At 36.2% G+C, this 27,412-nt stretch overlaps 2 protein-coding genes across 6 annotated transcripts in view; one reads left to right on the forward strand and one right to left on the reverse strand.

Moving 5' to 3' along the window:
* The window catches only part of LOC128213328 (spermatogenesis-associated protein 1-like), a 48,173-nt gene extending 43,408 nt beyond the window's left edge, over positions 1-4,765 (forward strand). For all 5 annotated transcript variants that reach the window (XM_052918934.1, XM_052918936.1, XM_052918938.1 and 2 more), the window contains one exon: positions 1,864-4,765. In XM_052918934.1, coding sequence (XP_052774894.1) covers positions 1,864-2,028 — 165 coding nt within the window. In that variant the 3' untranslated portion in view covers positions 2,029-4,765. The remainder of the gene's footprint in view (positions 1-1,863) is intronic.
* On the reverse strand, positions 4,446-26,037 carry LOC128213329 (histone deacetylase 3-like). Its single transcript, XM_052918940.1, has 14 exons — positions 25,886-26,037; positions 23,995-24,077; positions 23,432-23,574; positions 16,151-16,232; positions 15,660-15,716; positions 15,351-15,406; positions 12,597-12,730; positions 12,188-12,268; positions 11,828-11,901; positions 8,920-8,984; positions 7,546-7,694; positions 7,162-7,241; positions 6,526-6,686; positions 4,446-6,009 (listed from the first exon to the last, which is right to left on the reverse strand). The coding sequence occupies exons 1-14, from the start codon at positions 25,944-25,946 to the stop codon at positions 5,934-5,936; spliced, it is 1,302 nt and encodes a 433-aa protein (XP_052774900.1). The 5' UTR covers positions 25,947-26,037; the 3' UTR covers positions 4,446-5,933.
* Positions 26,038-27,412: the final 1,375 nt, after the last annotated feature.

A 27,412-nucleotide genomic window follows, 5' to 3' on the forward strand; every position in this document is an offset into this window, starting at 1 on the left:
TATTTAACCTACAAGGCATTTTTTATTTCTATGAGTAGATTTTGAAGCTTACATATTAAGATTTAAAGAAATGGCATTTTTTATCAGACTGGAAGTTTAGATATTAGATATTTTTTCAGAAAATTACTTGCATGGATTTGACTTGAATTTTGCTATTTTACTAGAACAAGCCCTACCTAACCAAGTTTTATGCTAAAAAAGTGTAAGTACGGCTCTATTGCATGCAACTTGTTTGTACAAATTCCTGTCCATTCTATATTTTGTACCATGCTGAGTGTGGTCTGTCTAAAAAATTGTGTATTTATTAATTTACTTTTTGTTCAAACTTGGTTTTAATTGACGATTTTAAACAATAGCTCAGCAATGAGTGTTGTATTGAAGTTTCACACATTAATTTATTGTTTTGTTGCTTTGGAATGATTAACTATTAACTTATAATTAAATACCTTAAAAAGCTTTAATATGAGTCAGTAAATGAAAAGAAAAAAATGGGTTTTTGTAGATTGCTGTTAAAAGATTAATCATTGTTTTAAATCAAATATAATTTTATTGTAAATTTAACATTTGACAGATACAAAGCATTAATTGATTTGGAAAATGAACAAATCGAAAATGGTAATGTGTTCCTAGGTTTTTCTTTTCCTTCTACACTTTTCCTTGACATGTTACATTGTGTACCTTGACAATTTTCAGATAAAGTAATCCAACAATTCTAACGCCCAAGTTACCCGTAATGTGCACTGTGTTCAGTAGAATAGGCCATGTTCTAGCTAGAATTAAATTTAAAATATTGACAAATTTTGGCAACCTTTTCTTTAACATTGAAAAACAATTTTCATACCGTCTGCAAGTGTCTCATTGCCCAAACAATGTTTTATAAGCTGTTAATACTTATGTCATCCCCCCAATGTTTTTGCTTGAGTTGTCTGTCCATCACAAATTGTGTCCACTCCATATTTCTTGAACCGCTTGAAGGATTTTAATTCGCCACATATTTTCAACATATTCAGATGATGTGCAGAGAGCTCTTAATAGCAAGTTCAGTTCAAGGCCAAGGTCACACTTGGAGGTCAAAGGTCATATGATTAAAATTTGTGTCCAATCCATATCTCTTGAACCCCTTGAAGGATTTTAAATCACTCGCCACAAATGTTCACCATATTGAGTCAATGTGTAGATAGGATGTGACAACCAGCTCGAATTGAGGTCAAGGTCACACTTTGAAGTCACATTTCATATGACTCTAATAGGACTATTTTTCGTGTCCGCTCCATTTGTCTGAGACGATTTGTAGAGGAGGTAGACATCCGTTTTTTATTACAAAAACAACTGTGTAGATCTGCACTCTCAATAAAATTTTGGGTTGCTATATACATGTGAAAAAAATCATTTCATTCTCGCAATGTGCACTTATATTGCTGTGTTTGGATTTGAGTGTTGCAGTTGGATTGCCCAAATTCACATTTTAACATGGCAACTGTTCATATATGAATAAAATATTAAAGTTGTCCAGAACAAAAGCAATTGTAGCTTTATAGAAGTGGCTAAGTAAAATATTAAAATGGAGTTCGGTCAACCGATAGACATAAGAGTTGTGCTGTGTTAGCTTTGCACATGCACTAGGGTTAATTTCATAACAGTGTGTTCAGAATTGATTGTATTTTTTATACCATGCATAAGAGACTAGTATGGCTAATTTTTCAGTTGTACATCAACAAACTTTATAAATAATGATAATACCAGGGTGACCTTGAATCTTTTATATTCTTTTATAAAAAGAACTTTCATCTTTAATAAAAAATCAATTTTTTTACTTATTTTGATAATGCCTTTTAAAGCTGTATATTTTACCAATTTTTACAGTTACGAAATCAAGCGGAAACTGAACTCCGAGCGCTTAGGGCAGAGCTAATGCAGAAGAAGATTAATTTGACTTTATCACGAAACTCACACTTGACTGCTTATGCCCCTCCGGCCGCAGACGTGAACTTTATGACCGCACGATCGGGGATCACCCCACGATCTTAGGTTTTAGTGAGCATGTGGGAGGGGCAAGGAAATGTGAGGGCTGCGTGTCTGTGACTAGTGTTGGAAGTGTAGAAATACTGCACGTGTCAGCTCTGTATCTTATAATTAGTGCTTGTTTCAAACTGAATATGAGTGGGTCCGCCATATGCCATCAAAATACCAAGTTTCTTCTGATATGTGAAGATGACCATTTGAAAAATTGTTCGCAATAAAGTGACAGGATGTGATTAGAACTTCTTTATTTTAATTATTATTTAAAGTTGAAGCATGAGACTTTTGTCTACAATATTATTGAGTGATTGCCAAGTAAGAAGTTCCAAGAATTCCGGCTCATTTTACGCAAACATTGCCATGGAATGTGAGGGAATGGATTGCTTTTAATCTCCCCGTATACATGTACAGTAGAATCTGTTGCTTGTAAGCGGTATTTTGTTATTGCTTTGATGTACATATCTCTAGGGTAGTTCAGCATAGATAGTCTCATATTGATCAGTATTCCTGTATATATACTAGACAGAATATTTATATTTTTACCCTTTGTCTTGTTCCGTTTTTGTCAACATGCATGCGTTACAACTTCTCTGTTTTTATATGGTTGACAGCATCATCACCAAGCTTTTCAGTTCCTTAGGAATACTATGCAACATAACACCAATGAAATAATGTTTCCTTATGCAAATTTTATCCTCAAACAGCCTGTTTTTCGAAACAATAAAACACAAAAAGCTCTTCTTAATGTAGAAATTGCAGATACCAAAGATTTGAGTGAAATCATATTTGACTACATGCCTTTACTAGTCAGCCTATATCAAACATGTCGTACTGCTTTGTCACTGGTCACATGATTACTATGTTGTTGTTGTTGTTGTATTAACTTTAAACATGTTTATTAAGTTAATAACCAATTAAAATTGCTTAACTGACTACAGGACAACTGGTATTGTTGAATAGTAGGCAGTCTCTTACAAATATTAACTGAGATAAATTTCTGGTCAAGAGAAATTTCCAGTACTTCTTGTTCAAAATACCTGTGTCAGAAATGATGTTAATTAGTATGGCTGCATTCATACAATTCAAATGCATTAGTAAAGTAGTAATAAAATGGCAGTTGTAACAGCTTGAAGCCAGGAGACAATTCAAGTGGCAAAGTCCCACTTCCCACTTCTTCACAGCTTCAAAGTCCCAGAAGGCACTATTTATTTTTCGAATGCATTGATTTTAGAAGATAAAGGTGGTGAGTGTAAATACCACAGAATGTTTGGGAAGTAAGATCTATCAGAATCAATGCCAGTTGTCTTGTAGTACGCTCATCACCTGTGATATATTTTGTTGAAGCCATTCTGGATAGGATGCAGGTACTGTGCTGCTGCTTTTACCTGCTTTATAAGGGTAGTTGATTACATCAGCAGGGTTTGATGTAAGGTACTAATGCACAGTTATCACAATCAACGCTCCTAGACCACTCCTGATATATCTTGCAAGTGTGTTTCATACACCATTGTTTATGTAGTTTCATACAGCATTCTTTATGTAGTTTCATACCCTGTCCATATGTTATTACACGTTTTATTGAGATCTAGATTCATTAAAATAAGCACAGTGACAGCCTTACTTTAAATAAGTTTCAAACACTATATAAATAATATTGCCTGGATATATCTACAGGAAAAAATATATGTTCATTTTGCATCAACTGGTCAGTGTTATGAAATCATTGTTTATTTTATTATTGCGCACTGATTGGACAAGCGCTACGTCATTTGACCAATGGCAATGGTAATCAATGGTTTGAATGTTCCCCATTCTTTTTTTGCAGACATTAATTTATTAATTACAGATTTCTCTCCAATAATTTTACATGAAATTATTTTTATCTTATATTTAAACAAATTAAAACAAAAAAAATATAGTAGTGGTTCTTATTTTTGTGAGTTCGTTTAAAAAATGCATGAAAAATAATGATAAATTCTTAATTAATCTCATAAACTTCATATAAAGTTTTCCTTAAAAATTAACAAAACAAAAAGAATTTCTCACTGTATTGAAAATCCAATTCATGAACATTATTCTGTGCTCAGTCTCCCGTTTTATTGTTCTTTACATGAAGTATGTGTCCTTATATAGTATGTATTTATTTTGTGTGTTTATTCTGCCTTGCATATTCAACTGTTAAGTTTGAAACATGGTTACAAGTTATTTTTTTCTCTAATTTATAGTTATTATCAAAATATATTCAGTGAGTTTTCAATGGTAAGTTTTGTCTCAAAACCCCATTGATGTACATGTATTATTGTTAATCTTTATCATGTTCAGTCAGTTAAGATTTGAACTCTTCCTCTAGTTTTGTGAAATATTTTTGCTCAATTTTTTTTTTATAATTCAACAAAAGTTTCTGTGATATAATAAAAAGAAATATATCAAGTTATGTTTTATTCATATGTCATATATTACACATAAATCCTATTATTTCAGAAGTAATGTACACTCTTTAAATTAGGACCTCTTTGAAAATACATATTCCTGTATTATATGGTATTTATTTCATAGTGTTTTGATATAAATGATTCAAATTTAAGGAAGCCTGATGTCCTACAGCGTTTTGACTATCTAGACTAGAGTCTGTGTGTTGTTATTCCTACCATGTAACTAACTATCCACCTGGCTAGCAATATCATTATGTTTAATGCTCCATACCTGCATTGTAATTATGATAATAAAAATAAAACATTATTTTCCACTGATGTTTCTTTTTATTCAGACAGACAGATCTACATTTCATATTACAGACTTACAACACAAATATTGTACAGTTGAGCATATTTCTGTGATACTTGGCCTTTATAAGTGTTTAAAAAAATTGAAATGGTTGCATCACTGCCTGTTTGGGTGCCCACCTAAGTCAAACGAATACAAATGTTAATGTAACAGAAGCAAGACCTTGTAGTAAGTCAGTTGTATTTGAATACTAAAGGGGCATAACTATGGTCCAACGATAAGCCAGTTGTATGTGAATACTAAAGGGGCATAACTCTGGTCCAACCATAATAAGCCAGTTGTATTTGATTACTTAAGGGGCATAACTCTGTTCCAACCATAATAAGCCAGTTGTATTTGATTACTAAAGGGGCATAACTCTGGTGTAACTTGAGCAATATATTTAATGATCAAATTTCATCAAACATCATGCCTACAACCACTGTCAATTTAATCGTGATGACATGAGCCTACCATTCCTTTATGCAATGGGGGAATCACTGAGGGTTACTGAGACAATTTCACCCACAGTTTAACTTGACCAAGACATTAGGCCCAAAAACAATGTCACCAAGTTTCACCGTGGCTTCATAATAAATACTCTATAGTTATTGCCTGCACAATATTTTGCTAACTTGAATAGACTGACACCAAAAGTAATACCTTTATGATCCCTCATGATGCTGTGTTAGGTCATATTCCTGTACAGTAAAACAGTCAAACTTTAGCTGAACAGCCAAATTAAGCAAGTATGCTACAGTCCTGTGTTGTTGTTTTTTATGATAAGCCTTCAAAATAAGTGTTGTTGTTTTTTTTTCAAACAGGCCTGCTAGGACCTACTCTCTGTACTTGGGTTATATTGCACCAGATAGAAAATGTAGTAAATTGTTCAAATTAAATGAATGATATCTGAAACATGTTAATGAATGTGAAGGCAGAAACTTCACACCTCTCCCTTAGTGTTGAGATCATCTTACGACACACAAACACAATACAATATTTCCATACTGGAGACACATTACACAAGAATTTTCCTGGAAACGTTACACATGCACTATATAGGTAACTTTTCCTGCTGCTATTTGTCCTGTTATGCTGGTCCAGCCACACAATTCCAAATTTTCACCCTGTCCTATCCTCACAAACCGTTGTCAAACATCGAGGAAGCCGTCGTTTTCCTTGTCATTGTCTTTATCCCCGTCATAGAACTCGTTGTTTGCTTCAATTCTGTAGACAAGTTGAACCAACGATTAACAACTATGATGTTAGTTTGATGAAAGTACGTATATACAGGGACAGATTCATGCCCATAGCAGGATAAAGGGGCTTAGATCCCTTTTGAAATTGTTTGAAAGTCATTTATATTCATTGTAAGGAACATCCTACTGTTTTTGACGCAAATGTCTACGAAAAACAAAACAAATAAATAGTCTGAAGTTAAAAGCTATCAAAACTGATTTCAGGATTAATACAGAAAGATGAGAAATGCTGATGTGTACTTAAATATCAGCTCTTGTTTTGTAATAGGTTTAAAGCAACATATGCCTAGCACTTACTAGTATTCATTTTTTTTTAATCAATCATGAAATGTACACAACTGTAACTATGTCTCAAGGTAAGCTGCTACATTTGAAAGAAAGGGTACTAGTTACAAAGAAGTAATATCATTTTGTTCATGTAAAATGCTCAAGAGGCTTCACATTGAAGGCAACTGAAACAATAATCACTAATAAATGCCTCCACCTCTTATCCTGGTCTTGTTGTGAGTTACGGATGTCTGGGTCTGGCTCCTCCGTGTTGTCAAAGGAGAGGAGGTCTGGCGGCACGTCCTGCATCTCCACGCTCGGGGAGAATGCCACCTGCTTCAGGTTCTCATGCACCATCTGACGTAGGCTCTCCAGGTACTACATGGGTTACACGGGGAAATACATTTAGAGAACTGTGTTGTTCAGAAATGGTTCAGTTTACATATTAATCCAAACTTAATGCTCAAACTCGAGCAATTTACTTTTATTTAGTTTCATAGCATGAAAACCACATCTATGCACTCTTTTGTCAAATACCTGCTGTTCATTTTGGCTTTACTTAATAATTAGGTCAGCATAGCCAGTCCCAGATAAGCTGCAAATTGAATTGCTAAATGATGGGGAAATAAACACTAGTTTTTCTAGTTTTGATGTGAATGTCTCTAGCAGACTTGCCACCAGGATTTGAATGAACTAAGATATGAGAGACTTCATAAAAACAATTCATTTACAATTGGGTTTTGAAGACACTTGTGTCAAAGGCATTCTAAATAATTACAAATGGTATTACAAACCCATTGGTGGCAACATCGAAGAAAACGTACATGCACAAAAATAGTTATTTAATCCAGACCTGTTTAGTGTTGAGATTCTCTTGTTTCGTTGAGATGTCAGGGTGTAAAACAAAGTCAGGACCAAAATATTCCAGATATTCTGAAAAGGAAGTACATCACAATGTTAGTTCAGACAGCAGTAATTTTCCCCTTACAAATTTTTATTGTTGCTGAACTGGTGACCATTCTAAGAAGTTTATAATGATAACATTGCTGCACAATCAATCCTTTATTGTGTTTCAAAATGCATTAATAATCAACAGGAATTAACAGTTTTTCAATAGAATTCCTTTCAAGCGACTGTCAATTTAACCTTTGAGTGGACATTATCAATAAACATTATGTTTTTGATACACATCAAAAGAGATCATACCAGATGATAGCAGCAAGCTATCCCTACCTACCATTATATGGTATGTCGTTACTGATTTCCTCGTTGAGGATGACCGCAGTCTCGTAAGTCCAGCAGCGGGCCACGTTCCTCTTCGTGTAGCCACCCCCACCAAGCACAAGCAGAGGCAGGCCAAACTCCTTCACTACACGTACACATTCACTGCAAAGAAGTGGTAAAATGAGATTTATTACATTTAACATTATCCACCCCTACCACTCCCTGTAATGTTAAAGCAAGTACTCACTAATGGATAAAAGAGTTACATTAAAGAGTGCAAACTGTCACAAAATATGCCCATCCTAATTCTAGGATACCAAGTTTGGTGAATAGTGGTTGTTTTTAGCCAAATTTAGAGAGAGGACACTGTAAATACAGTTTTCGCCGTTCAAGGGTCATAACTCTGGAATGACTCGAGCATGGCTGGTTATTAAACCTGACCAAGATATGTTGCAATGCACATTCTGACCAAATTTCATGATGATTGGCCAAAGACTTCTGAAGTTATTGATCAGACAAGAACAATATTAGGTAATTCATATAATGAAAGGGCTGTAACTCTTGAGTGAGTAGAGAACTATGGCTGATTATCAAACTTGTCCGAGATATTATGCCAAAACACATTCTCAGTATGACCAAATTTGATGATGATTGAAAAAAGGATTACAAAATTATAAATCAGACAATACCGATTTCAGGTAATTTCTATAATCAAAGGGTGATCACTCTTGATTTACTAGAGGGATATGACTGGTTATCGAATTTGTCTGAGATATTATGCCAAAACACATTCTGACCAAACTTGGTGGTGATTGGACAAACACTTTTTAAGTTATTGAGAGGACAAGACCAATTTCAGGTAATTTCTATAATCAAAATGTGATAACTCTTGAGTGACAAGAGCGATACGGCTGATTATCAAACTTATTCAAGAGATTAAGCAAATAAACATTTTGACCAAATTTGGTTATAATTTGACAACAGCTTCTGAAGTTATTGTTCAAACAATATACTGTCAAGTCAAGTCAAGTAAAACAATGTTTATTCACTCATACCATAATATATGGCAATTGAGGTATATACAATGAACATCAATGACATGGCGGCAGATACATGTGTAAATTTAGAATAAAATACCCAACATGGGTATCGGAGAGTCATGAATTTGAACACATACAAACATACACACATTACATATATTTTTGAATGTGTATTAATGCAATTTCTAACAAAAAGTCACTTGTGGAATAAAGTACTATATTTTCTATTCCTATATGCATTCATTCGCCTGCCTGCCTCCTGAAGAGAGAATGTTTATGGGATGGGTACCAGTACCAGTACCATGAATAAGGCACAGATTTCACAAACCTTATACACATGGACTTACCCATGTCCCTTAATGCTGAGGTTGAAGCACCCTAGTCTGTCACTGCCCAATGAGTCTGCCCCACACTGCAACATGTGAATAATGAAGTGAAACAGAGAACAACACAGATACACTCTAACCACACATATTGTGTAAACATACAGAACAAGCAGTGATAAAGGATATACTAGAAACGTTCATAAAACCGAAGGGTTAAAGCAAATTATTTAGACATGTTCTTCTAGTTGGGACCAACCTACAGTACACTCCTCGCAGAACTACCACTTTTTTGTATATCACTTTGACTGTGGATTTATAGTTTTCTAGAAACTATTGTGACCTACATGTAGTACTATGACTGGGCTTCTAGTATTCTTGAACCTGCTGTGACCTACCTGTAGCACTATGACTGTCGGCTCGTAGTATTCTAGAACCTACTTCAACATTCATGACAGTGGGATAGTAGTTTACCAGAATCTGCTTTGACCCAGCTGTAATAGTATGATTGTTGGCTTGTAGTATTCCACAACCTGTTGTGACCTACCTGTAGCACTATGACTGTCGGCTGGTAGTATTCTACAACCAGTTGTGACCTACCTGTAGCACTATGACTGTCGACTGGTAGTATTCTACAACCAGTTGTGACTTACTTGTACCACTATGACTGTCGGCTGGTAGTATTCTACAACCGGTTGTGACCTACCTGTAGCACTATGACTGTCGGCTTGTAGTATTCTACAACCGGTTGTGACCTACCTGTAGCACTATGACTGTCGGCTTGTAGTATTCTACAACCGGTTGTGACCTACCTGTAGCACCATGACTGTCGGCTGGGAGTATTCTACAACCGGTTGTGACCTACCTGTAGCACCATGACTGTCGGCTGGGAGTATTCTACAACCGGTTGTGACCTACCTGTAGCACCATGACTGTCGGCTTGTAGTATTCTACAACCGGTTGTGACCTACCTGTAGCACTATGACTGTCGGCTTGTAGTATTCTACAACCAGTTGTGACCTACCTGTAGCACTATGACTGTCGGCTTGTAGTATTCTACAACCAGTTGTGACCTACCTGTAGCACTATGACTGTCGGCTGGTAGTATTCTACAACCAATTGTGACCTACCTGTAGCACCATGACTGTCGGCTGGTAGTATTCTACAACCAGTTGTGACCTACCTGTAGCACCATGACTGTCGGCTGGTAGTATTCTACAACCTGTTGTGACCTACCTGTAGCACCATGACTGTCGGCTGGTAGTATTCTACAACCAGTTGTGACCTACCTGTAGCACCATGACTGTCGGCTGGTAGTATTCTACAACCAGTTGTGACCTACCTGTAGCACCATGACTGTCGGCTGGTAGTATTCTACAACCTGTTGTGACCTACCTGTAGCACCATGACTGTCGGCTGGTAGTATTCTACAACCTGTTGTGACCTACCTGTAGCACTATGACTGTCGGCTGGTAGTATTCTACAACCAGTTGTGACCTACCTGTAGCACTATGACTGTCGGCTGGTAGTATTCTACAACCTGTTGTGACCTACCTGTAGTACTATGACTGTCGGCTGGTAGTATTCTACAACCAGTTGTGACCTACCTGTAGCACTATGACTGTCGGCTGGTAGTATTCTACAACCAGTTGTGACCTACCTGTAGCACTATGACTGTCGGCTGGTAGTATTCTACAACCAGTTGTGACCTACCTGTAGCACCATGACTGTCGGCTGGTAGTATTCTACAACCTGTTGTGACCTACCTGTAGCACCATGACTGTCGGCTGGTAGTATTCTACAACCTGTTGTGACCTACCTGTAGCACCATGACTGTCGGCTGGTAGTATTCTACAACCAGTTGTGACCTACCTGTAGCACCATGACTGTCGGCTGGTAGTATTCTACAACCAGTTGTGACCTACCTGTAGTACTATGACTGTCGGCTGGTAGTATTCTACAACCAGTTGTGACCTACCTGTAGTACTATGACTGTCGGCTGGTAGTATTCTACAACCTGTTGTGACCTACCTGTAGTACTATGACTGTCGGCTGGTAGTATTCTACAACCTGTTGTGACCTACCTGTAGTACTATGACTGTCGGCTGGTAGTATTCTACAACCAGTTGTGACCTACCTGTAGTACTATGACTGTCGGCTGGTAGTATTCTACAACCTTTTGTGACCTACCTGTAGCACTATGACTGTCGGCTTGTAGTATTCCACAACCAGTTGTGACCTACCTGTAGCACTATGACTGTCGGCTTGTAGTATTCTACAATCAGTTGTGACCTACCTGAAGCACTATGACTGTCGGCTTGTAGTATTCCACAATCAGTTGTGACCTACCTGAAGCACTATGACTGTCGGCTTGTAGTATTCCACAATCAGTTGTGACCTACCTGTAGCACTATGACTGTCGGCTTGTAGTATTCCACAATCAGTTGTGACCTACCTGAAGCACTATGACTGTCGGCTTGTAGTATTCCACAGTCAGTTGTGACCTACCTGTAGCACTATGACTGTCGGCTGGTAGTATTCTACAGTTAGTTGTGACCTACCTGTAGCACTATGACTGTCGGCTGGTAGTATTCTAAAACCAGTTGTGACCTACCTGTAGCACTATGACTGTCGGCTGGTAGTATTCTAAAACCAGTTGTGACCTACCTGTAGCACTATGACTGTCGGCTTGTAGTATTCTACAACCAGTTGTGACCTACCTGTAGCACTATGACTGTCGGCTGGTAGTATTCTAAAACCAGTTGTGACCTACCTGTAGCACTATGACTGTTGGCTTGTAGTATTCTACAACCAGTTGTGACCTACCTGTAGCACTATGACTGTCGGCTGGTAGTATTCTACAACCAGTTGTGACCTACCTGTAGCACCATGACTGTCGGCTGGTAGTATTCTACAATCAGTTGTGACCTACCTGTAGCACTATGACTGTTGGCTTGTAGTATTCTAGAACCTGCTGTATAACTGGCTTGAACACACTCATGTAATCTGAAAGGAACAATCATACCAGTTACTGCATGGACTTGTACAGAAGCAAATTTCAATATGGATTATACATAAATAATATTGGTCATGTTGATAATGAATGATGTCAAGTATGCAGTGTTGATATGGGATTCCTACCAGAACTCAGTCAGCTTCAAGTACAGTTAAAAAAACACATTCAATCATTCATTTTTTTCTTCACAAGTGTAAAGTCAAACCTTATTTACCATTTTTAACAAGAGTACTTTGTTTCTAAATAACCCATTATAAATGTTCTATTTCTACATACTGGCGTCATCCATGCCCTCACGTAGTGGCACATTGAGAGAGTAGTAGCGCCCACAGTCTGCACCTATCTCAAACATGTCTCCTGTAGCCAGAAAAAAATACATTTTCTATATAGCTGTACATGAATAATGCTCTCTGACAAGACGTTGGAAATAAGTATTGTCGCCATGGTAATAGTTATTTTTATTCAAGTTGTACCATAAATGTGATCTACTGAAATGGTTAACTAGTATAGAGCTTGAAAAATGTGCAGCATACATGAGGAATACTCCAGCACACATTCATCTTTATATAATGATCTTTTCTGAGAATAAGTTTGTTAAAAGTTCTGCTTTTCCAAGCATTTATAAGACACCATTACCAACATTGAAAATCATGTTCATTTGTTGATGCTAGCCACAGTCACCCACCTGTCCCAGGAAAGAAGTAGTTCCCAAACTTGTGGAAGGATACAGTCATCACGCGGTCAGTCAGGTAGAACGCCTCCTGCACCCCGTCTCCGTGGTGAATGTCAATGTCTATATACAACACTCGCGGGTGGTGCCTGCATGGATGGTAATGAAACATACATCATCACACATGTTGAGGTTTGATGCTTACTACAGTTGAACACCACTATTCCGAACACCGTTTATCCGAAATTATCGCTATTTCAAAGTTATTTTACAGTCCAAATTTCACTCCTTCTTTGTTTAACTAAATTTTTAATCTGAAATTTGAAATCGTTGTCCAAAATAATGCCATTCCGAAGTAAAAATTGTGGTCCCGATTTGGTATTTCACACCTATTTATCAATTCTTATTTCGAACTCGATCATGTCATAGTTTTTTACACCATACTTCCATACATGCCATATTTCTGAGAGCCTTCCCAGGGGATTTTGGTCTGAATTCCAGGGGATTTTGATATTACACCAGGGGATTTTTACGCGACGAAAATTTACACAATATCTGCATTTATAATATAAGAATAAATACAGAAATACACTCAAATTACAATAATTTTTGGACTTAATCATCATGGACCTTCATGGAATTTCACACTCATAATATTATTGATGCTTTCCATTGTCAACCTTAAGCAAGTTTAAAAAAAAACAAGAGCTGTCACAGTATGTGACGAATGCCCCCGAATGTGACATTGACCTACGAACAAGGTCAGTACATGAAAAGTTGATCTTGCCTTTACGTGTCAAATACATATGGCAAGTTATTTTAAATTGCCTCTGAACATAAAAAATACCACCCATACTTGACAACCTACACTGTTATGTCCTTATATTCAGAATTCTCTTGTGAATAAACACTTAGTGTATCTTTCACCTTAGAGGTAGGGACATGGGTCTTGCACACGACATGTCGTCTTCATAATTATGTGGAACACATGTAGCAAGTGATTTTAAAATCTGTCCATACAAGGGAAAGTAACAGCCCTGACACAACAACCTAAACTCTATGTCCTTATATGCAGCACTCCATTGTGAATAAACACTAAGTGTGACCTTGACCTTTGAGGTAGGGACACGGGTCTTGCACGCGACACGTCGTCTTGGTATGTGGAACACATGTGGCAAGTTATTTTAAAATCTGTCCATACAAGAGAAAGTTACAGCCCGGACACGACAACCTATACTCTATATCCTTATATGCAGCACTCCATTGTGAATAAACACTAAGTGTGACCTTGACCTTTGAGGTAGGGACACAGGTCTTGCACGCGACACGTCGTCTTGGTATGTGGAACACATGTGGCAAGTTATTTTAAAATCTGTCCATACAAGAGAAAGTTACAGCCCGGACACGACAACCTATACTCTATATCCTTATATGCAGCACTCCATTGTGAATAAACACTAAGTGTGACCTTGACCTTTGAGGTAGGGACACAGCTCTTGCACGCGACACGTCGTCTTGGTATGTGGAACACATTTGGCAAGTTATTTTAAAATCTGTCCATACAAGGGAAAGTTACAGCCCGGACACGACAACCTATACTCTATGTCCTTATATGCAGCACTCCATTGTGAATAAACACTAAGTGTGACCTTGACCTTTGAAGTAGGGACACGGGTCTTGCAGGCAAAATGTCGTCTTGGTATGTGGAACACATGTGGCAAGTTATTTTAAAATCTGTCCATACAAGAGAAAGTTACAGCCCGGACACAACAACCTATACTCTATGTCCTTATATGCAGCACTCCATTGTGAATAAACACTAAGTGTGACCTTGACCTTTGAGGTAGGGACACGGGTCTTGCATGCGACACGTCGTCTTGGTATGTGGAACACATGTGGCAAGTTATTTTAAAATCTGTCAATCAAAGGGAAAGTTACAGCCTGGACACGACAACCTATACTCTATGTCCTTATATGCAGCACTCCATTGTAAATAAACACTAAGTGTGACCTTGACCTTTGAGGTAGGGACACGGGTCTTGCACGCGACACGTCGTCTTGGTATGTGAAACACATGTGGCAAGTTATTTTAAAATCTGTCCATACAAGAGAAAGTTACAGCCCGGACACGACAACCTATACTCTATGTCCTTATATGCAGCACTCCATTGTGAATAAACACTAAGTGTGACCTTGACCTTTGAGGTAGGGACACGAGTCTTGCACGCCACACGTCGTCTTGGTATGTGGAACACATGTGGCAAGTTATTTTAAAATCTGTCCATACAAGGGAAAGTTATAGAGCCGGACGGACGGACAGACGGACGGACGGACGGACGGTGCGATTTTAATATGCCCACCTTCGGGGGGCATAAAAAAAAAAAAATTCCAGGGGATATGAATCCCACGGCGGGGGACCAGGGGATGGGTCGAAATTCCGGGGGATTTTCCCCCCGCCGCGGGATATGGCATGTATGTACTTCGAATGCACTCGGGCATCAGCTTGAGGTGACAATGGGGTCATGTTTTTACTTCTTTATCCAGACAGTGGTTTAAGGATTTGGCCGTAATGATTAATCAAGTAGTTTAATTTCAAAGACTCTATTTGTTTCCTATCTTCAACACTTCCATGAATTTTAGTATGGCATTTTGATGAACACATTCTTTTATAAGACCAGATTCAATTCCAAACTATATTCAAACACAAATGAAACTACATAATGCTATGATAGTAAACTACATGCAATAATGAATATGATACAGACTTACTTGAGCAGTTCAAGGATCCCTATGACAATGTCATTTACATAACAGAACCCTGACGCCTGAAACAAAATATGTATTATGAACAAATATAAATATACAACTTTTTAAATTTAGAGTCCATCACTTGCACAAAAATGAAAGGGGAGACCCAGCCAGATGGTGGCAACCCCACGCGATCTGAATTTACCAAATGGGATAACTTTTGATAAAGCATTTTAGTCCTATTCTTTAAAGCAAACTAAACACCTGAGTTCAACTATGTTTGGCTTTTTTACATAATCTGTTCATTAAAAATTTTTTTGTCTCTCCTACCTCATATTTCTTGGCATGATGAAGACCACCTGACCAGTTCACTGCTATGTCACAATCCTGAAATATTTAGTTAAAATAAGTGACAAAAATCAGAGTACATGTGATGAAGTTAAATGACATCAGACTAATGGTTTGTATGATAGGTGTCCCACTAAATTGTAGAATTTGTCTACATCAGCTATATGTGACATAAAAATACACTGAAACTTACAAGAAGTGATAAAGGAATCATATTTACTTATGGAAAACAGTTTAACTCACAAAATTGTTACTTAAACATGATACCCATGTATGCATGTACGAAGCTTGCCAAAATGTTTGTTCACTTTACTGCAACGACTTGATTCCACGATAAGAAAATACATGTGTAGTTTGCAATTAGAGTAATAATCCCAACAAAAAATGCAATTTCAGATTCGTTAATAAATCTTAAAATTAACAAATCAAGTGAACTGAAGTGAACTGTACAATGGTATGAGAGAGCAAGTTACATTATTGTTGAGTTTAACGGAACCTTCCAGGGTAGCGCCAGTGTACATGGAGCAGAAGTCATAGATACCATCAAACACTGGGCTGAAACAAATGATCATTACTTGTTGGGAAATTATTTACACACTATTATATAATCAACATTAATCCGCAGCAGCTCAGTCATCGAAATTGGACATGTGAATGAACAAGCCCTAATTCTAGCTCTAGAGCTTGGCATTAAAATTCTTGCTACATAAAATCCAGGGATTGAGCAAGGCAAGAAAGCATTTTACCAGTGCAGGTCTTGCAGGCTTCTGCGAATATCAACCACTAACAGCTCACATACACTCACATAATATGACAAAGCCAAAATAAGTGTGAAGACATAAAACAATTGTAAGTCAAACAAGAGCACCTCGAAGCAAACGCCAAGCTCGATTGTTTTGTTGTTTTTCAGTCTGACAAGGGACATAACACAACAATTATGAGGCCAGAGTTATACATGTGTGTGAGTGTTGTCTCTGGCAACATGTGTACAATATTTCATTTGAATATTTTTAAACATATTTGAGATATGACCATGATTAAGGTTTTGCACTCTTACCACAACTCCAAGACAACAACTTGCCTTTTTTTCTTTTTAAAAAAAAAACAATCTTAAATATCATGATATTTTAAGTGACAAAGACTTCTTCAATGCAAATGTCTATAAAATAATCTGTCAGACAAAATGTATACCAGTCATCCTCCACATTGCATAATTCATAATGTATACCAGTACTCCTCCACATTGCATAATTCATAATGTATACCAGTCATCCTCCACATTGCATAATTCATAATGTATACCAGTACTCCTCCACATTGCATAATTCATAATGTATACCAGTCATCCTCCACATTGCATAATTCATAATGTATACCAGTCATCCTCAACATTGCATAATTCATAATGTATACCAGTCATCCTCCACATTGCATAATTCATAATGTATACCAGTACACCTCCACATTGCATAATTCATAATGTATACCAGTCATCCTCCACATTGCATAATTCATAATGTATACCAGTCATCCTCCACATTGCATAATTCATAATGTATACCAGTCATCCTCCACATTGCATAATTCATAATGTATACCAGTCATCCTCCACATTGCATAATTCATAATGTATACCAGTCATCCTCCACATTGCATAATTCATAATGTATACCAGTCATCCTCCACATTGCATAATTCATAATGTATACCAGTCATCCTCCACATTGCATAATTCATAATGTATACCAGTCATCCTCCACATTGCATAATTCATAATGTATACCAGTCATCCTCCACATTGCATAATTCATAATTTTTACCAGTCATCCTCCACATTGCATTACTTATAATGTTTACCAGTCATCCTTCACATTGCATTACTCATAATGTATACCAGTCATCCTCCACATTGCATTACTCATAATGTATACCAGTCATCATCCGCATTGCATTACTCATAATGTATACCAGTCATCCTTCACATTGCATTACTCATAATGTATACCAGTCATCCCCGACACTACATTAATCAAAATGTATACAAGTCATCTCCCACACTACATTACACAAAAATGTATACCATTCCTCTCCGCCAATACATAACACAAAATATATATCAGTCATTCCCACCACTACATTACACAAAATCTAAACCAGTCATCTCCAACACTACATTACACAAAATGTGTACCATACATCCCCACAATGCATTACACAATATGTATAGCAGTCATCTTCTACACTGAATTACACAAAATGTATAGTGATATTGATATGTTTGAAGAAATAGAAGTAGGTATAGAAAAATATAAATCGCAGGGAAAGATTTTTATAACTGGTGATTTAAATAGTAGGACCTCAAATGATTTGGATTATATTGTTTTTGACAGATTTCTCGATAATGACCTAGATTTACAATCTAATATTTATAATAAACCTAGAAAAAACAAGGACCACGTGCTAGATACGAATGGCAAAAGACTTTTACAGCTGTGTAAATCAACAAATCTTTTAATCGCTAATGGTCGATTACATAAAGATTCTGATATTGGCGAATTTACATTTATAAACACTAATAGTTCAAGTTTGGTAGATTACTTAAATCAATCTGATTTCGAAAATTTTAAATTGTTTGAAATATTGATCCCTAATGAGTTGTCACATCACTCACCGATCAATTTCCATCTCGTACGTAAACCACCAATCGTATTTAATCATCAAAATAATAACTCCGCCCCCGAAATTACTATCAAATGGGATAATTCATGCGTCGATGTATTTCGGGACCAATTATTGGGTAAAAGGCCAGTACTTGACCAGGTGACTGCTAATTTACATAATAAGTCCATTGATGAAACGGTTACGTCATTTACCGTACTTATGCAAGAAAGTGCTCTTGATGTATTTGGAAAGCCAAAAAATGTTCATAAACAATCAAATCTGAGTACAAATAATATTAAAAAGAAAATATGGTTTAATAAGGAGTGCTATGAGGCGCGCAAAGAATTTAATATATCTAGAAATAAGTTTTTACACAATCGGAATGATGAAAATAAAATGGAATTTCTGATTAAAAAAGGAACATATAATAATATCAAACGTAAACAAAAAAGGCAATTTATGCACACTGAGGGCAACCGTATCAGTAAACTTGCAAAGAAAGATTCAAAGTCATTTTGGAAAAATATTAAAAAGCAATATAAACAAAAGGATAGTGACCCAACTGGAGTGACACTAGATCATATGTATGATCATTTTGATACTTTATATGGGGTACATGTAACCAATAATACTAATCATACGACGTCTACAAATACAACTATTTACGATGATGATTTAGATATTGAGTTTACAGAATCAGAAGTAAAGGACGCTGTCTTTGCACAGAGTAATTCAAAAAGTCCTGGAAGTGATTTACTTATTGTCGAAATATTTCAAAACTCTTTTGACATAATTTCGCTATTTTTAGTAAGTTTCTATAATAAATTATTCAATGATGGTGTATTCCCCGAAAATTGGGCAGAAGGTATTATAATCCCAATATTTAAAGGCGGGGCTCATGAGGCTAAGAATTTTCGAGGTATTACGCTCAATAACATATTATCGAAAATATACTCAAAATTACTTGTAAATCGACTAATAAAATGGTCGGATAAACATAATACACTTATTGACAACCAGTTTGGTTTCCAAAAAAATAAATCGACAATTGACTGCATATTTGTATTACATGCCCTTATCACAAAATCTCCTGCGAATAAGAATAAATTATATGTTGCATTTTTAGACTGGGAAAAAATGTTTGACCGGATTGATAGGGTTTTATTGTGGAGAAAACTCTTGTCTTCAAATATAAGTACAAAATTTGTAAAAAGTATGCAATCTATGTATTCTGTTGTCAAATGATACATAAGATACAAAAATGAAAGGTCTCCTCCAATTAATTCTAACATAGGCGTCAAACAAGGGGACCCGGATAGTAGCATTTTGTGTCTCTTCTTTCTAAATGATATCTTAGAAAGTATAATTAGCAACTTAAATGGCATATTGGAAATTGATGACCTGAAAATATTCATGTTATTATTCGCTGATGACACAGTAGTTTTTGCAAATGATCCTAAAACCTTACAATCAATGTTAGATGACATCGAAAGATACTGTAACACGTGGGGTTTGCGTCTTAATGTTAATAAAACAAAAGTTATGATTTTTGAAAATGGTCGCCATACGTTATATGACTTTTATTTATATAACTCTAAGATCGATGTTGTCTCTTCATTCAAATATTTGGGTGTACATCTTTTTAAAAATGGAAACTGGAATCGCACTCAACAAAGAGTCGCCCAACATGCATCGTTTTCACTCCATAATTTATTCGTCATTTACAATAATCTGGACCTTCCAGTTAGTAATAGGGTTGAATTGTTTGACTCGCTTGTTTTATCAACACAAAATTATGGGGCAGAAGTATGGGGCTACCATGAGGGACCGGATGTAGAAATTTTGCACTTGAAATTTTGTCGGAAAATATTAGGTGTGAGACGCTCTACCAATCGCGAAGCTCTGTATGGTGAACTTGGTCGAATACCGATGTCAATACACAGAAAAATACTACTAATAAAGTACTGGATCAGATTAATTACTTTAAACGAGAACTTCTTAATATATAAAACATATAATATGCTAAAAAACGATACTAATATTGAACTTAACTATAAGGGATGTAACTGGGCATTCAGAGTTAAACAGATTCTCTATGAACACGGGCTTGGCTATTTCTGGGAGAATCAGTTTAATATGTTTATCGATTTAAGTGTTATAAAACAGCGTATACTAGATAATTATCACCAAAGCTGGTATTCATTTATAAATAACTCAGGACTTCTTGAAACATATTGTCTTTTTAAACATACATATCGGATAGAAAATTACCTTTATGACGTAAAAGATTCAAAACTTAGAAAAGCAATGTCAAAATTTAGAGTTTCATCACATGATCTACAAATTGAACGTGGTAGATACGTTAATACACCTAGATCTCAAAGATATGCATCTACTGCAACCAAAGAATGATTGAAAATGAATATCACTTTTTACTAATATGTCCGAAATACGCAGACTAAAGAGCCAAATATATTAAAAGATATTACTATACGTGGCCAACATAGCAAAAGTTTATTAATTTGTTATCTAACAATTCAAATAAATCTCTAGTTAATCTATCAAAATTTATATACTATGCAAACATCTTAAGAAACTAATAAGTATGTTGTTGTTTGTATCCATAAACAAATGTTTTGCTCTTCTGTTAAAACATTTTGTGTCTAAATCCATGCCTTGCACATGTATGTATTTTGTATTTGCTATAAACATGTCTGATATGTTTAATGCAATAAAATGTTGAATTGAATTGAATTGTATGCCAGTCATCTCCCAGACTACATCACACAAAATATATACCAGTCATCTCCCAGACTACATTACACAAAATGTTTACCAGTCATCTTCCACACTACATTACACACAAGAGGGCCATGATGGCCCTAAATCGCTTACCTGAGTAAAAGAGTTTAACCTTTGTAATCAATATAGCTTGATATTTGTTCTCAAAGAATATTGAACAACATACTGGTCAAACATGTTGCCTGGATAATCACTGACAGGACTTGTCACAGTTTCCTGCACACTGAGAGGACTTGTCGATTGACTGAACACTGACAGGATTTTGTATACTTGCCTGCACACTGACAGGACTTGATGATTGACTGCACACTGACAGAATTTGATTCTCATACCTGCACACTGACAGGACATTGTTCAGTTGCCTGCACACTGACAGGACTTGATAATTGACTGCACACTGACAGCACTTGGTACAGATACCTGCACACTGACAAGACTTTTCTCAGTTGCCTGCACACTGACAGGACTTGTTCATTTGCCTGCACACTGACAGGACTTCATTCAATTGCCTGCACACTGACAAAACTATGTTCAATTGCTTGCACACTAAATTAACTTTTAGTATACATAGATACACAAACAACAAACATTGCACCATCCAATAAAATCAATAATCTGCCTTAAGCTCTAAAAATCAATGAACAGTACACTTTCATATCTTCTATTATTGCTTCTTACATCTAGGACAACATCACCATCCTTCAAATTATGTTAATCATTTTTTCTGTGTAAGGCTTATTCACTATCCACACAGAAGATAAGACTCATTGTTTTGAATAATCTACATGAAGTTTACAATAATATACATGAAGTTCAATGGAAAAGTCTGATTATTAAACTAATCATTAAGTAAAAATGAAATTTCTTGTAAGGAATAGAGTGTATAATAATTATTTTAATCTATGATCCTAAAAAAAGAACAATAATTACCTTATAAGTGACTATGTTGAAGACTTAATAGGCTTTAAAATCTTTTCCCTTGTTACTAAAAATAGAAAGTAGCGGAATCTCCAACAAAAAGGGAGAACATACAGCTAGACTTGCTGCCCTTGTTTCAAGGGCAAACTTTTTGTCCTTTGAGTTGCCATGGCAACCTGAGTTCTGAATGGAATTAATTTCTTTGAACAATTTTGAAAAAGCACATACCAAGGATCATTCCTATGAAGTTTCATCAAAATTGTCCAAGGGGTTTAGGAGAAGAAGATGATTATAGCCTATTGTTGACATTTTCCTTTAGGTTGCCATGACAGCCAGAGTTCTGCATTGAATTAATTTCTTTGAACAAATTTGAAAAAGCACCAACCAAGGATCATTCCTATGAAGTTTCATCAAAATTGTCCAAGGGGTTTAGGAGAAGATGATGATTATAACCTATTGTTGACATTTCCTTTAGGTTGCCATGGCAACCAGAGTTCTGCATGGAATTCATTTCTTTACACAATTTTGAAAAAGCACCCACCAAGGATCATTCCTATGAAGTTTCATCAAAATTGTCCAAGGGGTTTAGGAGAAGATGATGATCATAACCTATTGTTGACATTTCCTTTAGGTTGCCATAGCAAGCAGAGTTCTGCATGGAATTCATTTCTTTACACAATTTTGAAAAGGCACCAACCAAGGATCATTCCTATGAAGTTTCATCAAACTTGTCCAAGGGGTTTAGAAGAAGATGATGATTATAACCAATTGTTGACATTTTCCTTTAGGTTGCCATGGCAACCAGAGTTCTGCATGGAATTAATTTCTTTGAACAATTTTGAAAAGCATCAACCAACAATCATCCCTATGAAGTTTCATCAAAATTGTCCAACCGGTTTAGGAGAAGAAGATGATTATAACCAATTGTTGACATTTTCCTTTAGGTTGCCATGGCAACCAGAGTTCTGCATGGAATTAATTTCTTTGAACAATTTTGAAAAAGCACCAACCAAGGATCATTCCTATGAAGTTTCATCAAAATTGTCCAACCGGTTTAGGAGAAGAATATGATTATAACCAATTGTTGACATTTTCCTTTAGGTTGCCATGGCAACCAGAGTTCTGCATGGAATTAATTTCTTTGAACAGTTTTGAAAAAGCACCAACCAAGGATCATACCTATGAAGTTTCATCAAAATTGTCCAAGCGGTTTAGGAGAAGAAGATGATTATAGCCAATTGTTGACGCCGAACGACGGACGACAGACGCCGGACATAGACCGATCACAACAGCTCACCTTGAGCACTTTGTGCTCAGGTGAGCTAAAAATGTATAGCAGTCATCTCCCACACTACATTACACAAAATGTATACCAGTCATCTCCAACGTTGAACATGCTGAGCTGCCTCGTGAAGTTCTGTACATTCTGTGGGGAGACTCTCTTTAAGAAGTCTATATAGTCTTCGGAATGGAAGCGGCACATGTCGTGCACAGACGCTTGGTATGGGCGGTACACCTGTAAAACAGGAATATATCTTGTCCAAAATATGCCACACTTTATAGCTACTATTTCCATCAAAACAGTTGCAATTTAAAAGAGAGAAAAAACAAGACAATCACAATGGCTTAACTATAATCTTTTTTTAAATAACTTTCAAAAGTTTGACTTTAAATAAAAACAACAAAGCCGCGGAGCAAATGCCAACACATGTCTTTGTTGAAAAATAGGAATAACTCGACAATTATTAAAATGAGAATATGGGCTTGCTATATACCTTTGTACTGTCTCTGGCAACATGTTTCTAAGTTTGATTTTAATATCTTGGAACTGTTTTTGAGTTATGGCCAAGATTTGACACAACCGCAATGACGCTGCCGCTGATGCCGATGATGACACCACTGCTCTCATAATACTCTAATAAGTATTGAGTGTTACCTGCATCTTCTTGTGAAGGTTATAGTGCATCACAAGGCAGTGGGTGAGGGCGATCCTCTGTGGCTTCATCGGATGTCCAGGTCCTGCAGGGAAACACACGTATGAAATACACCAGAGAATACAATATTATTCATATTGTGAAGGTTAAGTTATGATTTACTGATTTAATTCTTTTAATGAAGTGTACATTTTAGACAACTAAAGCCAAGGGTATACAGTCAAACATCTCTAAGCTAACAGGGTCATATATTTTAACTAAGATAAAGTGTAAGACAAGGTATGAGACCTTTAACTAAAGTTTTGTGGCCTTAATAGGAACTACTTTCTTTACATTCAATTTTCTATGTATTTACATGTGTGACGTCAAGTGAACCACAGTGCTTGGTATGGTTTTCAAAGCTTGATTTTTCATTGGCTAATAGCTGTTGCAGCTTTGATTGAATTGAGTTTTGTAACATTTGGAAGTGACATTTTATATAGTCAGTTTGATAATATCAAGTAAGTCCTGTTATTACTGTTGTTTTAAATGTATTAAATTTTGTTAAGTTTCCAGTAAGATTTTGTGATTACCAAGTGTAGCACTTTCAATAAATTTGAAATGGCAGCAGATTAAAGCGTCGAAGGAAATAATTATTAATCTTAATGTGTGTTTTAAGTATTTCAACGTCATGTACTTAATTGTTTAGTTCTAAATAATGAATAAATTAGATTTTGAATGCAAAACTTATCTTCAAAAACATGCACACACAATAAACAATCATTTAAAATATAATGTCGTGAGTTTAATTTTTTAATTCAAAGATGCATTTCTCAGTTCATATTAATCATAAGAGTTATAAACATATAAAAAAATGTCGGACAAGATTGTCAATTGCTGTCTTGCATGTTTTAAAAATAGTATGTATATACTGTAAGTACACATATAATACATAATAACATCAGTAAAAGCAGTAAGTTAATTAAACGTTTAACATGTAACATGACAGTGTTATAATTTTCCCAATATGTGGACTTATCACGCTTCTCAAATTGAAAGTCACATGTAGTAAAATTATTTTAAATAAAAAACTACCTTTAAATCACAAAAATCATGAAAATCTGTAGATAGAAATAAGGAGGTTTTGACCATTGTGTTGGCAGACATGTGAACTCTACAGGTGAAAAGCACCGATACACGGGATACAACTTTCCTGGGGTGACAAGTACAAAGTACACCACTTTTCCAAGCACTACCCTTTAAATGCCGAGCGCCAGGCAAGGGAGTATTTGTACCAGCTTTTAACGTCTTTTGGTATGACCCGGGATCAAACCCATGACCTCCCGCTCCATAGGCGGACGCCTTAACCACAAGGCCACGGAGACGGTAATATTATATAATAATATAAATAATAATAATAACAATATTATCAAAAACTCAGCCTTATATATGCCGTGAAAAGCGCTCAAGCAAAGCAATGCTTTTATTGGTTGTTTAAACTAAGCGTTGATTGGTTGAAAACCAAGCACTTTGATTGGTTGCGATCAGCATTCTGATTGGACAAAATTATTCTTGTCTAGGTGACTATTAAGGATGATAGAGAAATAACTGTTTAGGTTACAGTCAACTATTTTATACGCCTGTGGTATAATTCGTCACACAAGGTTTATTTTCAGTATTTTATCTTATATTTTCCTTGTCATACAATTGAATATTCGGCGAAAGTGCTGGTTTGTCAGAAAAGAAAAAGAAGGGAAAAAAGAAATTCGCAATTTGGTTTAGCCAATTTCTTTCCCCAGTACATGAAATGATGTGCAGCTTCTGACTTCACATAAAGACTGGTGGTGTGTAACCTACAAAATTTGGGAGAAAGAATTTCAACTAAATTCAGAAAGTTAATAAAAAAACCCTCACCATAATGAAAATTCCCCACGTCTGGATCATACGAATAAGCAACGACCGGTGATGATGGCATCTTGGTAAATTAGATAATCAAAGCGTTGTTTATTTTTCCAAACTGTTTGACATATTGGTCTCCTTTGTGAAGAGTCCCCGACTACAGCAAAAGCTCGGTTTGTACGGAGTTGAAAAGGTGAAATCCCGGTACGCGCTAGTTTAAAACCCGGCATCGTTTAAGTCCCTTACATACGGAAAATATCTTTTGTGACTTCAATTTGTAGTTTATAAACAATGTTCAGGGCCGATTTTCATAAACATCTTCATTCATTTGCTAGTCATTGTTTTTATTAGTATCGCCAAAGCAGTGTAAACCTGTTTACATTGTTGTTTTTAAAGGGACTCGCTCGTGTTTTGCAAAAACGACTTTTTATGACGAAGTAAAGTATGGCAAACCATTCCAAAGGAGTGTTAAAACTAAAATACTGACAGCTGGAACCCTTTAAATATTGTCCTTGACGTACACGCAACATATTGTTTTATAAAGTCCCGTTGTCCCTTTCAAAATTTAAATTATCGCCCAGTTTATGTCAGAGCAGTTTTGTTGTTTTCTATTCTTTTATTGACAGTACCGTCGTTGGTTCTCTCCCCGCTAAAACCAGTTTGTTCATACTTTAAAAGTATTTTTCTGCGATTTCAGTATCAAGGAGTAAAACATTTATGATTTCAGTGTTTTCAAATACTGTGAAAAAAAATGGTTCAAAAACATGAGCTAGCCCCTTTAAATAAAGTCAATAAAAACAGTATCATATGATAAATAACGATTAACCTAAATTAGGAAATTACATAAATACTATGATGTCTCCTAGTAGGTAAAATTCATACCGATTGAGATATCTGACAGCTGTTAACAATTTGCTGTAAAACAGCCGACATATAAATATTATAGTGATCTGCGTATAGATTATGTTCAATTATCCCGGCAATAATTTCTCATTATCTAAGAATAAAAGCAGTGCTCAGGATAACTTGGACTTTCCTGAGTTGAATCAGTACTCCAATTACGTAGACAAGTACCGTTTTCCAAGTACTACCCTTTAATTGGCGAGCGCTAGGCAAGTGAGCTTCTGGTACCATCTATTTTATAATAACGTCTTTTTTCGGTTTAACGCGGCCGGGGTTTGATCCCTGGGCCCGCAACCGAAGCGAACGCTCTACCACTGATCTACTATTTGTAACGCAGGAGGTACGCAGAAGGAGGTGGGCGTCTTTTCTTGACAGTGTCTGACTTTGGCATTTCCGGGGATGGATTTTCACTCCCGGGCACGGTCCGGCATCTCTATATCCGTTAGCTACAATTAATGATGAGCGATCAGAGATACTTTTTTTATTATTTTGACATTTCTTATGTATCCCTGTAAGGAGTTTGCCATATTAAAAAAAAAATGTCAAAAGACTCGTTGACGGCTATTTAGTGCTCTACTATATCCGTACGCCAGGTCCGTTACGGTCAAACCCGGGCTTCCTACTACATTTGAATCTATG

The sequence above is a fragment of the Mya arenaria genome, chromosome 13 (assembly GCF_026914265.1).
Source record: "Mya arenaria isolate MELC-2E11 chromosome 13, ASM2691426v1".
Taxonomy (NCBI): Eukaryota; Metazoa; Mollusca; class Bivalvia; order Myida; family Myidae; genus Mya; species Mya arenaria.